Here is a 15,989-nt window from a genome sequence, read left to right on the forward strand (position 1 = left end):
GTCCGGAGCCTGTGCTCTGCAATGGGAGAGGCCACAGCAGTGAGAGGCCCACGTACCGCAAAAAAAAAAAAAAAAAGACATGAAAAGCGTCAGTGAGGAAATTTTAGGAAGGTAAAATAAACATATTTTCTTACTCTTAAATCTCAAAGATAATTGTTTATTTAAAGCAATAATAATGACAACATATTGGGTGATTGGGTGATAGTATATGCACAAGTGAAGCAAATGACAGCAATGCCACAAAGGATGGGAATACTTCTGATATAAGGTACCTGCATTACATGTGAGGCAGTGTCATTTTATTTAAAGGTGCACTTAGTTTAAAATACATATTGCAAGCTCTAAGGCAACCAATAAAATGTTTTTAAAAGACATATAATTAATGTACTACAAGAGATACAATGGAATCATAAAATGCTCAATTATGTATTTGTTTATAATTAATAGCAAAATATCCTGCCACAGGACAGCCACTGTGAAAAGAGTCTACACTTCAAATGTGAGGTTTGGAGGTACTCTTACCTTCAGGTGCCTTCTGACCCCCACACCCCACCGCATGCAGCATCCGATGGTCCTTGTGCTTTGGGATGTCATAGCCTACTTTTGATGAAAATTGTGGAGGGAGAAGGCAGAAAAGATGGAAGAAAGGAAACAAAAACACAAAGAATAGAAAACAGTAACAAACATTATGTTAAAAGTAAAGAGATGGAGAAAGATATGTCATGCTAACACTAATCAAAAGTAAGCTGATGTAACTTTTATTAATTTCAGACAGAGCAGACTTCAGAACAGGGAGGATACTACGGGATAAGAAGGGGCATTAAAGTATGAAAAAAGGGCCAATTCTCCAAGAACACATAACAATCTAAATCTCTATGCACCTAACAAAACAGCGTCAGTACGGGAAACTTAAATTTAAAATATTATGTAATGTTTTACTTTATCCCAGGAATACAATATTCCTAGAAATTCTAATTGTAAGCAAGAGTGGGTGGCATGGGTAAGAGACATATGACCAAAAAGTAAGAGTGGCTCATGAAAGGATGAAGTAGTCCACAAAACTGTAGTATCGTTAGGATGACTCTAAAGTGTGAAGCTGCTGATGTCTGATCAGGATCGAACTGTTACCAAATGCTTTTCCACATTTATCACATTTAAAGTGTTTCTCTCCAGTATGACGTCTCTGATGTTGAATAAGATGAGTGCTCTGGCTAAAAGCTTTACCACATTCACAACATTCATAAGGTTTCTCTCCAGTATGAATTCGATGATGTTTAGTAAGGGATGAGTTTTCAGGGAAGCCCTTCCCACATTCACTGCATGTATAGGGTTTTTCTCCAGTGTGAATCCTTTGGTGTTGTGTAAAGGTTGAGTGGGCACTGAATGCTTTTCCACATTCATTACAGTTATAAGGCTTTTCCCCAGTATGAGTCTTCTGGTGTTGGGTAAGGTGTGTACTTCATCTAAATGCCTTCCCACAATCATTACACTTATAGGGTTTCACTCCAGTGTGAATTCTCTGATGTTGTGTAAGAGTTGAGATATCAGTGAAGGACTTCCAACAGTTAATACATTCATAGGGTTTCTCTCCACTGTGAATTCTTTGATGTTGAATAAAGGATGAGTAGTCACTGAAGGCTTTCCCACATTCATTACATTTATAAGGTTTCTCCCCAGTATGAATTCTCAGATGTTGAACAAGTGATGAATTTACAGTGAATGCTTTTCCACAAACTTTACATTTATAGGGTTTTTCTCCAGTATGAGTTCTCTGATGTTCAGTAAGAGATGAACTTTGGATAAATGCTTTTCCACAGTCATCACACTTATAAGGTTTCTCACCAGTATGAATTCTCTCATGACGAAAAAAGTTTGAACGGTCACTGAAATTTTTTCCACAGTCACTACAATTATAAGTTTTCTTTTTAGAAGCTCTTTGACTTTTAATTGGAGATAAGTTCCATTTGACACTTTCCCCAAATGGATCAAATATATGTAGTTTCTTTTCTGAATGAGTAACATTCCGTGGGATAAGTTTAGATCTTAGATCAAAACCTCTCTCAAACTCATTAAAAGTATGCCCATTTTCCTCACAAGATATTTCTTCATGGCCAACTATTATTTGCTGAAAACCAGTGGTTTGGGCAACAGATTTTTTTGAAATTTTGTCTACAGAGTGCTCCTTTTGCTTTTCTACCTTGGCCTCATATTCACAGGTTTCTTCAAATAAATACTCTTTGAACACATCCCCTCTGAGCCTTTCCATGATGACAGTGATGGAACTGCTCACTCAAAAGTATATTCTAATGGTCTTCTCTTTGGTATCTGCTCTGCTCTTCAAATCTGAGGGGAATAAAACATTTATAAAAACATATATTCTGTGTTGGGATTACAGGAACTGAACTCAGGAGGAAATAAATAACCTTACTAAAAATTAGAATGCATATTTACAGTCTCGTAATCTGGGAAAATAATAAGTCAATGGAGTAGAGTTAAGTAAAGGCAGAAGTGGTAGGAAAGAAGTTGGCCCAATAGGCAATGTCACAAAGAGTCTGAAAGCTGAAAAAAATGTTTTAAAGATGTAAAAGTTTAACCTTCTCATTTAAAGATAAACAAGTTTAGAACTAGAGAGGTTATGTGATTATAACCTAAAGATACAGAAGTTATTAATGAGATGGTCAGAAATAGAACTTAGGCTTTGTCCACTATACTACCACAGTAATCTGGAGACTAAACAGAGCTTAAATGAGAGAATGGACAGGTACCTAGTCAAAAGACAAATAATGAAGGGGATGTATAGCAGTATTAGAAAATGTGCGACAGGGATTTCCCTGGTGGTCCAGCAGTTAAGACTCCACACTCCCAATGCAGGGCGCCTGGGTTCAATCTCTTGTTGGGGAACTAGATACTGCATGCCTCAACTCAGAGCCCGCATGCCACAACTTAAAAAAAAAAAAAATCCCGCGTGCTGCAATGAAGATCCCATCTGCCACAACTAAGACCCGGCACAGCCAAATAAATACATATTAAAAAAAAGAAAAAAAGGGGTTTCCCTGGTGGCGCAGTGGTTAAGAATCTGCGTGCCAATGCAGGGGACACAGGTTCAGGCCCTGGTCCGGGAAGATCCCACATGCCACGGAACAGCTAGGCCCATGCACCACAATTGCTGAGCCTGCGTTCTGGAGCCCGCGAGCCACAACCACTGAGCCCGCATGCCACAACTACTGACTCCCACGCCCCTAGAGCCCGTGCTCTGCAACAAGAGAAGCCGCTGCAATGAGAAGCCCACGCACCGCAACGAAGAGTGGCCCCCACTCGCCGCAACTAGAGAAAACCCGCAAGCCCACAGGCAGCAATGAAGACCCAACACAGTCAAGGATAAATAAATAAAATAAATTTAAAAAGAAAAAAAGAAAGTGTGACAAGAAGAAATGGCAGAGCTACAGCACATGGAGAGAAGCCACTGAGGAATGTAAAAACAGCAACTGATAAAGCAATGTACAAAGGAATAACAGCATTTATCCGTACACGAATTCATACCGGTGAGAAACCTTATATGTGTGATGACTGTGGAAAAGCATTTATCCAGAGTTCATCTCTTACTGAACATCAGAGAACTCATACTGGAGAAAAACCCTATAAATGTAAAGTTTGTGGAAAAGCATTCACTGTAAATTCATCTCTTGTTCAACATCTGAGAATTCATACTGGGGAGAAACCTTATAAATGTAAGGTTTCTCACTGTGGTAAAAAAAAAACAAAAAACATATTTCCATGTCAAAAAAAAAAAAAAGAGAGAAGGTCCAACTCTGAACAGAATAGCAGAATTTAAGGCATTAAGGAGAGCTCCTTGGACAACATTTTAGAGATTCCACTCCTCCTAAACATTCACCCCTAAAGTGCACAGATTTATCCCTCATCTGAATAAGTGCCTCTGGAGACCTCAGCATCTCACAGGATCTCCACAATTCTTTCCTGGGCTGAGACACATTTTAGAAACTGAGAATTCTGCTCGTGGGGAAAGAAAATATGCAACAAAATCAAAACTGTCATCACCTAAATATTTTGAAAATTTTAAAGCACTAGCACTATCAGTTTTTAAAAGCATATAATCTGAGTCTCCCAAAAGTCTGTGTCGAAGGACAAAGACTTACTGTCCTCCAGTCAACACAAACAACAAGACACAAAACTAGAGAAGACACACACAGAGCCTTAGAGGGAGGTGTTATCAGACTGGTTGAAAACAGAAGGGCAGTATGATAAGGTGATCTAAGATCACAGTCAACGTTTGGGTAGAATCACTAACTAGAGGCAACAGCATTTTCACCAATCATAAACATAAGAGATGTTGTGGTACAAAGAGAGGTAAGGCACTAGAGAACTGTTCCTTTTTCTTTTTCACAAATACAAACCTCTGAGAATCCCAAATGAATGGTCACTTAAACTGTGGAAGCCAATACTTTGCTTTCTTAATTAAATCAAGGTTTGCATACTCAAATAATTTTCAGCAAGTGTTAAGAATAGAAAATCTTGGAAAGGTGTAGATTATAGTATATGGATAAATGCAAGTCCTCCACAAGTCCTCCCAAAAAACAATTGTTTCAAGTCAAATTTCGGGTCTTCAAGCAAACATTTTAGCAAAGGCTCACCGTCTAGGGGTCGCAGGCTGCAGTCCGGAGATTAAAATTTTGGCCCACTGCACCAAATGTGCTGTCACAGCAAGGAAACTCTGGCTCGGTTTAGTTTCCCTTTAAGCAGTTCTCTTCTTGACATTTCTTTCTCCTTCCACCTCCGCTCTTCCTCGGCACAGGGAATGCCCTGGGCCTCCGCGGCCTCTAGGGAACCCGGGGTCCCGCTCCCCGCCAGGCCCCAGCGCCGAGCGCCCGCTGCTCCCGGCAGGAGACGAGGTGGGGCAGCAGGGCCCCAGTCCGCACGGACCTCACGTGAAACCAAGCGGCTCCGCCTGCGGGTCCGAAAGCGCCTGACGACGACGAACTGCGACTCCCAGAAGGCCTCGGGCCGCGCCGCTTCCGCTTTCGTTCTCAAGGACTTACTTTTTCCCAGAAGTCCCCGAGAAATCTCTGCCTCTGGGTATCCCTCCCCCGGCGCGGAGCGGAGTGGGCGAGCGGGAGGTGTCTCAGCTAATCAGAGCCGCACGCTGGAATTCCATGGTAACCACCGACGCTTGCTCCCTTCTGCGGTGCTCTTGATGGAGGCTGAAGCTTGCTTCCGAGGTTAGGGGCGCTGGCCGGCGCTTAGATTCTGGGGACTGGTGTGCGCAGGACAGAGGGCTCCCCGCGCCGGACCGTACAGGCCCTGGGAAGGAAAGACAGTGTAAAATGTCACAGACATTAGAGGACGCTGTGGTTCTTTGGATACTGTTTCTAACAAATTGTAAAAAGATATATTTGAGATTCGGGGGAAAATGGAACGAGGAACTAGGTATTAGAAAACATTAAGGAATTATTCTGAGTGAACGTCACATTTGGCATTTCTCAGCAGACACTTCAAAACCATCCAGATGTCAGCTATGTTTGTTTTTAATCTGCCAAGAGCTCAGGCAGCCTGGAATGCAGGGTGAAAACGTGCAGCGGAGCAGACCCACCAAGTACTGCAGCCCCTGAGAACAATCAAGTCTCCGTCTCAGAGCCACTGCAGCAGTGACAATGGGGAGACCTATCCTGCTGTTTATCTTCTCATTTCCTCTCTCTGGCCAAGCCTGCAAAGAGCATGACAGAACCCTACTGTAACTGCAAATGTTTGTTTTCTGGTTTCAAATGCGACAGCCTGTCCATTATGCAAAAGTTGGAAAATGCACTAAAGTGTATATAGAAAAAAATACCAGGAGGGAATACTATTTTGGGCTGCAGGGATCATAGGCTTTAAAAATTTTTTTTATCTTACATGTTTTTCCATATTTCCCAAAATTTCTACCATGAATTAGAATTACTGCTTTATCATAAAAAGTTTTAAAAATACATATTTTGCGATTTATAGGAAGGTTACATGGCAAGCATTACATACTCTCACATAAAGTTAGACATAGGGCATAGAAGCAGATGATCCCTCAGAGTTGATCACAAATAGCTTCGTAAATAGCAAAACTGGCATAAGGTACAGAATATGGAGAAAGTATGCCATCAGTGACACTATCACGATGAAAAAAATGGGAGAGTGCAGTGCAGAGTCAATGCTGTGGCACTTTGCTGATGAGACAAAGGGCCTAGGACAATGCCCCAAAATGTGGTGGTGCTCTAGAAATATTTGTTAAATAAAAGGGTCAAAATATAATTCCAAATAATTAATTTCTTTTTTAAAAATAAATTTATTATTTTTAAAATTTATTTATTTTTGGCTGTGTTGGGTCTTCATTGCTGCACACAGGCTTTCTCTAGTTGTGGTGAGTGGGGGCTACTCTTTGAGGTGCACAGGCTTCTCATTGCAGTGGCTTCTCTTGTTGCGGAGCACGGGCTTCAGTAGTTGTGGCACGTGGGCTCAGTAGTTGTGGCTCGCGGGCTCTAGAGCGCAGGCTCAGTAGTTGTGGTGCACCGGCTTATTTGCTCTGTGGCATGTGGGATCTTCCCAGACCAGGGCTCAAACCCGTGTCCCCTGCATTAACAGGCGGATTCTTAACCACTGTGCCACCAGGGAAGTCCATAAATAATTAATTTCTTAATGATTAACATTTACTATATGTAATATGGATACAATATTCATCAATTTGTATATATATACATATACGTATATATATATTCCAAAACTGAAGGCAAAACGATGAAAAGAAATCAAAAAAATAATAGGAGGGGAAGCGTCACTCCATCATTTTCAGTCCTTGTCAAATCAAGAAGACAAAAAATTGGATATCAAAGAGCTTAGAAACAACAGAAATTTATTTCTCCTAATCCTGGAGGCTGGGAATTCCAAGATCAAGTTACCACAGCTAAGGTGACCTCAGGCTCATGGGTCCACCTGCCACTCAACATCGCCACTCCAACATCCGTGACAAGGACTGAGCTCCAATACTCTCCCCAGACCTGCTCCTCCGAGCTTTCTCATCTCCATGGAGGGCAGCTCCATCCTTTTAGTTGTTCAGGCCAGAACCTTGGAGTCATCTTCTCTTTCCCTCCACCCCACATCCAGTTTATCAGGAAATCCTACCTGGTAAGCTCCAATACACGTACAGAATTGATCACTTATTTGCATCTCACCAGTTACTCAGGGCCCACCACCCCTTCTCACCTGGGTTGTTGCAGAAACTTTACTCTGGCACCCCAGTCTATTCTCAACGCACTAGCCAGAGGGATCTGCTAACACCCAAGTCAACCTGTTCCCCTTCTGCTCCCACAGCACTCAGAATAAAAGCCAATGTGGTGCTCGTGAGGTCCCTCAAGACGTGCAGAGGCCCCACCATGCCCCACCTCCTCTGACGTCCTCCTAACCTTCTCCCTCAGCTGCTCCACGTGAGCCCCTTGGGCCCTGGCTGATCCCTGGATGTGTTGGATCTTCAGGGCTCATGTCGCTGTTTCCTCTGCCTGGGAGACCTTTTCCACAGATAGCCACATGGCTCACTTCTCACTTTCAGATCTTTGCACAAATGTCACCTTCTGAGTGGAGGCTCTATAGTCTAAGCTGTGCCCAGCACATGGTAGGTGCTCAATAACATTGGTTGAAGGAATGAATCTGTGAGTTGGACCAAGGAGATCTCTATCCTCAGAGGGACCTAGTTCAGGAGCTCCTCTTTACTCACTATCACTTACTGATAATACTGGGCACTGCCTATTAACAAAAAATAATAACAAAACAAAACTCTTTGCCAACTCAGTAAGTGAAAATGGCACCTTGTTTTAATTTGTATTTCTTTAATTAAGAGTGGGTTGAGCATATTTCATGTGTTGTTGGCTGTTTATTCATTTAGAAAACATACAAAATGCTGGTGATTATTTTCCGTGTCCTCTATCAAGATTTGATCATGTCATTTGCTGTTTCTTTCTGATATAAACTCTCAAAATATAAAGAGTATTAAATCTTTCTTTCTGAAACTTGTGTTGCAAATAATTTTCCAATTTATATTTTGGCTTTTAATTTTGTTCATGATGTTTTAAAAGAATAATTTTAATTGTTAAGAAGGCACACCTGGGACTTCCCTGGTGGCACAGTGGTTAAGAATCCACCTGCCAATGCAGGGGACAAGGGTTCGAGCCCTGGTCCGGGAAGATCCCACATGCCATGGAGCAACTAAGCCGGTGTGCCACAACTGCTGAGCCTGCGCTCTGGAGCCCACGAGCCACAGCTACTGGGCCCGTGTGCCACAACTGCTGAGGCCCACGCGCCTAGAGCTAGTGTTCCACAGCGGAGAGAAGCCACCGCAATGAGAAGCCCGCACACCACAACAAAGAGCAGCCCCGGCTCACTGCAACTAGTAAAAGCCTGCACACAGCAACGAAGACCCAATGCAGCCAAAAATAAAAAAAAAAAAAAAAGAATGCATGCCAAAATAACTTTATCTTTATGGTTTCTGACTTTTACTTTTTCACCATAAGGGTTTTTTCTCCTCCAAGGACATAGAAATATTCACCAATACTGTCCTCAAATACTGTCACAGTTTCATTTTTTATATTTAAATTTTACTCCAATTGGGAGTACATTTTGGTGAATGTCCTATTTGAGGCAAGTTTCTAAGTTAATTCTTTCCTCAAAAGGCTAAGTATGGTAGATTGCAAACAACACGTGACCACAAATTGCTCGAGACCCTCTCACGTGCCTTTTTGCCTCCCCTCTCATGAAGAGATGGGGTCCATCTTTTCACTCCTGGATCTGGGATTGGCCACGTGACTTGCTTTAGGCAATGGTACAAATGTGATGCACAGAAGTGTTTGTGCAATGGGACTTGATCTCCCTGGCTGCTTGATCTCTCTTTGGAGAGTAGCTGTCGCTTGAAGGCGCCTGAGACAAACTGCTGCATGCTTGTTGAACATGCATTAACCTGCTGCATGCTTGAGGAATGTGTCAATTACTAAGAGGGTCGGGGGAGCTCAGGTGAAGCCAGCAAAGTCACCGTCCTATTTGAGCAAAGCCCAAATTGTCCACCCACAGAATCACGAGCAAATAACTGATTGCATTAAGCCACTAAGATTTGGGGTGGTTCGTTAAGGAGGAAAAGCTGAACTAGCAAGCACTCATCCCAACACTGTTTCTAAAGTCGTCTGCCCTTTCTTCCATGGATTTGAAGTGCCCCCAGTACATCAAATATGCTTTTATAGAATCAGGGGTCTGTTCTGGGATTTCTGTTTTGGTCCCAGCCCAGGAAGCTTTGTCACCCTCTGACCACATCCTGGTTCCAGGTGCCTTCAGTTGGGAGGTTTTGCTCTTCACGCCTGGGCCTCAGGAAATCAAGGATTCGATGGCCATAGAGTACAAACAACACCACTCCTCATCTAAAATTTAGATTCTGAAAGGGAGTTCTTTACCTAGCATCCCTGGAGTACCCCTACAGGTGTTTTCACAAACTTGGGCACGTGCATTTTCCTGAGAAGAAAGCTTTTCCCACGTTTAAGCAGATTCTCAAAGGGCTGCTTGCCTCCCCCCACCCCAATGTTGAGCTGAGGTCGAAGGGAACTGATTGGCTGCAGGTCGGCCTCTCTTTGGGGGGGCTGGGTGGCAGCAGAGGGAAGAGCAAAGCCGGTCTCTGAATCACGCCAAAGCCGGGTGGGCCCGTGCGCTCCCTCTGTGCTACAGCTCTTAGTAGTGTTTGGCTGCTCCTTTGGTTTATTGGTTCTTGCTCTCTTCTTCCTCCTGCTATGAGCTTCAACAGGGATGGCTTTGGACCCCAACCCCTGGCTTTAGCGAGGTGCTCTGAGCCTGGAGCTAGAAGTGGTTTTAACAGGGGCAGCCAACCACTGGGGTGTGGCCAGCGGCTGTGTGTAGGATTCTGGCTGAGGACTTAGTGCCTTGGGGCTCCGTTTGGGGCACTGGGGTCTCTGACACACAAGATCATTCACACACACAGGGCCTGGTGCACGGTGGGTGATTGGCTGGAAATGCAAATCCCTTTCCCTACATTGTACCCGCCAGGCTGCACGGTATTCCTCCTGGAACTATGGCTGGCACACACGGAAGAGGACAAACTCTCCAACAGGCTCCAGGAACTTGGCACTTTGGGGTGCAGTGGACAGTAATGCACCCACTGGACAGTAATGAAATGCCCACGATGTGCTGTTTGTGCAGAAGCCAGTGTCAGTGGCCTAAGTAGCACACAGTGTCCTTGGGGCGGCAGGACTCAGCTCATCACCCTTGAGCACCCAGGCTGGCAGGAGTGCCCCCTTGGCATTTGCCCGCCAGGATTCACTGCAGAGGAAAGCTCTGCTCTTTGTGCACGGGGCAGCTGCTTCCTGCTTGCTGGATACAGCAAGTCACCAGGGCAAGGGGTGGGGGGCGCGCACAGAACACCTGAGGCAGTCAGTTCCACGGGGGTCCCATCTCCACCAGTGAGGCCAGGACAAATGAGGAACTTCGCTGTTGCCTGGTCAATATCCGCCACCCACCACCCACCAGGTGCAACAGGGAAGACCCCCTACCCTTTGGAAAAGGGCGCTGGTGCATGGAACTCTACCCTGAGCTGGTACTTGTCTAACACTAGCCCCTTTGCAGAGCTCCCCCATACTCCCCCTAGACACAGCAGTGACGCAGTGTCCTCCAGCCGCTTGGACAATTAAGTGAGCTTGGCCGGGAGGTAGAAGAAGGGTTTGAATGGAAGAAAAGAGGGTCTGTGAAGAAGCCAGGGGGGGCTTCATGTACCAAGGTCAGAGAAAGCAGCTGGGTGGTCTGTGTAGTTGGGTGGGGGCAGGGGCTCACTGGGGACCTGTCCAGAACAGAGGGTGTGGCTCAGGACACACCCCTCCAGCCAGGACACAGTCTCCAGACGTCGTGGCCGGCAGCATCCCCACTCACTAATTTATTCATAACTCATGTTACTGAACACCTACTATGTGCCAGCCATCACCCCAGGTGCTGGGGAAGCAGGAGGAAAATGAGGCCCCTGTGTCCTGGGAGCTTTGGTTCTTGCAAGGAGACAGATCATAGGCAAGCAAGTAAGATGAGCTTTGGTGTGAATGAAGTGAGGCCAGCCGTGCACATGCCTAGGGGAAGAGCTTTCTAGCAGATGGGTGGGATGTGCAAAGGCCCTGAGGTAGGGGTGCTTGTCTGAGGGGAACCAGAGTCCAGAGTATCTGCAGGGCAATGAGGATAGAGGGGACAATGGGGTTACGGCATGCCGACCTCCTGAGTGTCATGAAGACTTTGGATTTCATTCTAAATGAGATGAGAGAAGAAGGTTATGACTAGGTCTTTCGGTGGCTGAGGGTGAAGAACAAGACTGTGGGCAGCAGGAAGACAGCAGGGGAGGTTGGGAGGCTCTTTACCATAATCCGGGCCCTGGTGAAGTAGCTTAGACCAGCAGGAGGCCGGGTGGTGCTGCCGTATGACAGGAGTGGTGGATTTGGAAACATCATAAAATTAGAGCAGCAAGAAATCAAGGATGGATGTGGGGTTTGTGAGAAAGAGCCAGGTGGAGCGTGACACTGCAGTTTGGCCTGAGCATCTGGAAGAACGACACTGCCTGTTACTGAATGGGAAGCACGAGGTTTCGGGGGTCGATGGAGGGCCTTTATTTGCACATGACACGTGAGAGGTGACCATGGAGAGAGTCTTCAGCAGAGGAAGCAGCTGGAGCTGGAAGATGAGCTCTGTGTGGGGACAGCATTAACTGTGAGGGGAGAGACCGCCCAAGGAGGTGAGCCCCGGGGCACCCAGCATCCAAAGGTGGCGGTAGGTACCTCCAGCACAGGACGCCGAGTAGGAGGCGGGAGCAGGGTTCTGGAACCAGGTGAGGACGTGTTTAGGGTCTTAGCGCTGGGCCATCCAGCTCTTGTCTGCAGCCCCCTCCAGTGTCCCTGCCCCCACATTCTCCCAGAATGGTATTGCCTGGGGTCTCCTGTTTACCTTCCCTCCTCTGCTCTCCCCCTCTGCTCTGGCATATTGGGTTTCTGGCTGCTGCCTGGGGTACCCAAACAGGACAAACAGGAAAAACTGGCCCTGTCCTGGGGACACCAGTTTCAACTTGGTTTCTGGGCTTTGAGGAGGGGGCTCATGGGCCATCCCTCTGGGAAGCGGGACAGTTTCAGGTGTGGCCTCCAGGAAACTATCCCCCACCTGTTATCTGAGAGCCTCCCTCTGCAGTGGCAGAGACAGTCCGGCGGGGCTCAGCCTCCTCCAAGAACCCCTTCCTCTCGGGGCACCTGTGGAAAGCTTCCAGCAGGGCACAGTCCATGAAGGGCAAATTAATTTTGCTGTTTGGATTTTTCTTTTAAGAAAGAAGAAGACATGAAACATTGTACTCATCGCCTTTAGAAACAGGCACACAGCACATAAGTGTGTTACACAAGGCACACAACCTAATCAGCAGATCTGTTCTGGGCTGTGGCCAGTCAGGGCAGAGAGTGGGACTCATGGTTGGAAATTCCATGCAGGCAACGGGAAGGGAGGCAGATGGAGAATGTGGTAGTGGAGAGGGCCTGGGAAGATAGCAGCTCACACCGGCCGAGAACGTCAGAGCAGAGGCCAGTGAGAGTCCGAGAGAGAGGGACGCAGGGCCTGGGATAAAGGGAAATCCAGAGGCTGAGGCGCAAAGGGACACACAAGGGAGGAGACACGCCTTCGAGTCTTGGCCCATTCGACTTGGCGTCAGTCTCCAGCTTTGGATCCGTTGGCCACGGCGTGGCCTTTCCTTGGCAGGTTCCTGAACTGGTTCCTTACCTGTGTGAACCTCCACTTGGAGGGAAGGGGCTGTTGTGAGGGCGGTAGAGACTCCCTTCTGGAGGCTCCCTGGCTGGCGCCTCTTCTTCCCCGGGCTTCATCCTTGGCCTCCTGAGCCCGGTCTTAGCAAAGAATTCCCCACGCTTGAAGCTAATTAGGTTCCTCTTAGTAATTTGCATTCGCATCCTCACCTGGCTGTGGGCTGTCTCGTCCTTCACTCTTCACTCGTCCCTGTTACACTGGGAGTTGAAATCAGTTTCTTCCCACATTTGCCAGTCTTGAATAAAGTCTCTCTTGCACTTTCTAACAAGTGTCCGGTGAATAATTTGTCCTTAACAAGGGTTGTGAGACGGCAGCCGTGAGTGCCTAGTGAGGGCATGGCGGGAGCGAGGGCTATGTACACAGCTGTGTGTGTGCATTGTATAGCCAAAGTTCCTTTGTGGACACATAGTATGTACACAGTTGTGTACATAGGTGCTGTCCTCCTTGGAGGGGGTTCGGCGCTCGGGCTGATTCAATCAGTCCCTTGGATCACGTGACTCCTATTGTTAAATCAGTCCCCATAAATGAGGTGACTCCCATTGATTCAATCAGCACCCTCGTATCATGTGACTCCCATATATTAAACCAGCCCCTCAAATCACGTGATTTCCACAGATTCAATCAGCCCAGTTAAATAGCCTGACCCCCATTAAATCAATCATCCTTCTTAAATCTCCTGATGCCCATTAGGAAGGATGATTGATCTAATTAGGGTCACCATATTTAAGAGGGCAGGTTGAATCAATGGGAGTGCTGTCCCCCGAGGGGGGTTCTCGGGTGCCCCAGGGGGACCCCCAGCTCCTGCTGCAGTCTGTGTGGTGCTCCCAGCGCCTGGCGGCTTCTCATCTCAGGGACCTTGGCTCTAGCTGTGAGCCTGGCCTGGAGAGGGCCACAGACACGTGAAGGAACCTGAATCGAAGGGTAACTCCATGGGCAGACGCCCCTGGGTCACAGGCAGACGACCTTGATGAGGCAGCAGCAGTCAAAGGCCTCGGATGCCAGGTATGCTTCTTGATTTGAGGCAAATATGGAAACATCACCTCTCAGTACAAGTCCTGGGGCGAAAAAGGAAAAATTAAGTTAAAGGTCAGATCCCCCACCTCCGGTACAGAAATAAGAAACCCTTGGAAATCGTGCTAAGGCAAGACACGGCCCTCCCCGTGGGCCTCCTCAGCACAGGTATTTTTAGGTCTTGTTCTGAGCATCCCAAGCCTCTAATCTCAGCAGCTTACTGGGGACTTGTCTGGATCAGGCAAGGGAGTTTGACCCCCTGGCCCACCCAGCTAACCCGCTCTCCCAACAACAAAAAAGGGCAGACTTATGGTTAAGAACTGCCACACAGGGACTTCCCCGGTGGTCCAGTGGTAAAGAATCCGCCTTCCAGTGCAGGGGACGCAGGTTCGATCTAAGATCCCACATGCAGAGGGGCAACGAAGCCCGTGCTCCACAACTACTGAGCTCATGTGCCTCAGCTAGAGAGCCTGCCTGCAGCAAACTACAGAGCCCATGCGCTCTGGAACCCGCGCCGCAACTAGAGAGAGAAAACCTGCATGTCACAACTAGAGAGAAGCGCGCGCGCTGCGACAAAGATCCCGTGTGCCGCAAGTAAAACCTGAGGCAGCCCCCCCCAGTTTTTTAAATAATAAATAAATATTTTTAAAAAAGAACCACTCTGCAAATTTGCGGTAAATTGTGCTTACTTTTAGCGTAAGGGTGTAAATGCATGTTGGATATTTATTCTATTCTTTTAGTTACCCATACTGCTTTTTTTTTTTCTTTTAGCCTTTTCTTACTTTCTGGGACTGTAGGACGGTCCAGGCTCATCTTGCACTTTCTCAGCCTCAGCCCCCGTACCAGGCATTTCTCCAAGGAGCCCTGGTTCCTTTTATCGAAGATAGGATTTAGAAACCAAAATCTGGGCATGAGGTACTCTTGTGGCCACTGGGGTGTTACGTGCTTCCAGGACTCTCAGGGGGCAAAGCTAGGAAATATGGAGGTGTGTGCTCACCCACACGTGCACATATGACGCAAGCCTGAGTTCACGCTGATATGACCGTTCATTCTGGCATCTCCCCAAGCGTATCTGAACCCTCCTTGTGCAGCGGTTCCCTACTGCATGTTTACTTGTTAAATCCTAGTGTACGTGTAAAGTAGGTTCAAACTGCTAACCTGTACCACTGTGGGAAATAAATTTACCAACTAGAGTTCAGTATGTATACAGAGTCGTCTTTTCTTTATAGCATTTAGCAAAGCACGGTTTTGCAAAGTTGTCCAGGTCAGTTCCTTTCTGTCTCCCCTTTTAGTGAGAGTGTGTCTTCCATCTGATACACCGGACTCCCTTCAGCCTGCACTGGCCCGGGACCCCACACATCCAGCTGTTCTTGATTTTTTCATAGCCAGGGTCACTCTTTGTGGTGTCCTATGGGGTTGCACAAGTGCATGGAGTACACACCCCCATCATAGAACCACCCAGAACAGTTCCATCACCCTACAACTTTGCTAGTGAGGCCCTCGAGGGGACGCAACCCTGGCAACCACTGTTCAGTTGTCTGTCCTTATAATTTTGCCTCTTCAAAAAAAAAAAAAAAAAAAAGAGTAAATAAATAAATAATTAAATAACGTCTGGGGGTAAGGTACACTTCCCTATTGACCCTGGGAGTGGCACATGGCAGGACAGGGCCAGCCCAAGGTATGAACCCCAAAGCCAGGCAGCACACTGGAGCACCAGGGGACATCCAGAAGTGGCACTTGATGAACAGCCGCTGCGGGAACAGCAAGAGGCACCACTAGGTCCATTTGGACAGAAGGAGTGGCGTCCCGGACAGGGTGGCTGGTGAGGAAACACCACTGGCCCCAGTTCCCAGAGGCGCTGCGTCGCTGGCAGCAGGAGGGCAGTGTTCACAGCCTCTCTCCCCTCCGCCTCTCCCTCCTTCCTGGTTCTCCCCCCTTCACTGTCACAACAGGGATTTGACATCCTCATCCTTTGCTAGGATCATTCGGAGTCAGGTTCTTGACTTTCAAGGCGGATACAGGAAACGTGTGCCTTATGTCGCTCAGAAAGTCACCGACACACACTGCTTTTCACTGATGTGGCCTTAGGTGTTTTCCCCTGGGTTTCGGGACCTTGTAGACAAAGC

The 15,989-nt window shown here is 46.9% G+C and overlaps 1 protein-coding gene and 1 long non-coding RNA gene across 2 annotated transcripts; one reads left to right on the forward strand and one right to left on the reverse strand.

Moving 5' to 3' along the window:
• Positions 1-742: 742 nt before the first annotated feature.
• LOC141277360 (uncharacterized) lies at positions 743-5,008 on the reverse strand. Its single transcript, XM_073797777.1, is given in 2 exon segments — positions 743-2,343; positions 4,650-5,008. A coding segment is annotated over 1 exon segment (1,194 nt). The 5' UTR covers positions 2,267-2,343; positions 4,650-5,008; the 3' UTR covers positions 743-1,072.
• Positions 5,009-5,065: 57 nt separating this feature from the next.
• LOC109551420 (uncharacterized) lies at positions 5,066-6,344 on the forward strand. Its single transcript, XR_002178185.3, has 2 exons — positions 5,066-5,171; positions 5,500-6,344. It is a non-coding gene; the product is annotated as an uncharacterized lncRNA (long non-coding RNA).
• Positions 6,345-15,989: the final 9,645 nt, after the last annotated feature.

Source organism: Tursiops truncatus, chromosome 20 (genome assembly GCF_011762595.2).
Source record: "Tursiops truncatus isolate mTurTru1 chromosome 20, mTurTru1.mat.Y, whole genome shotgun sequence".
Classification (NCBI taxonomy): domain Eukaryota; kingdom Metazoa; phylum Chordata; class Mammalia; order Artiodactyla; family Delphinidae; genus Tursiops; species Tursiops truncatus.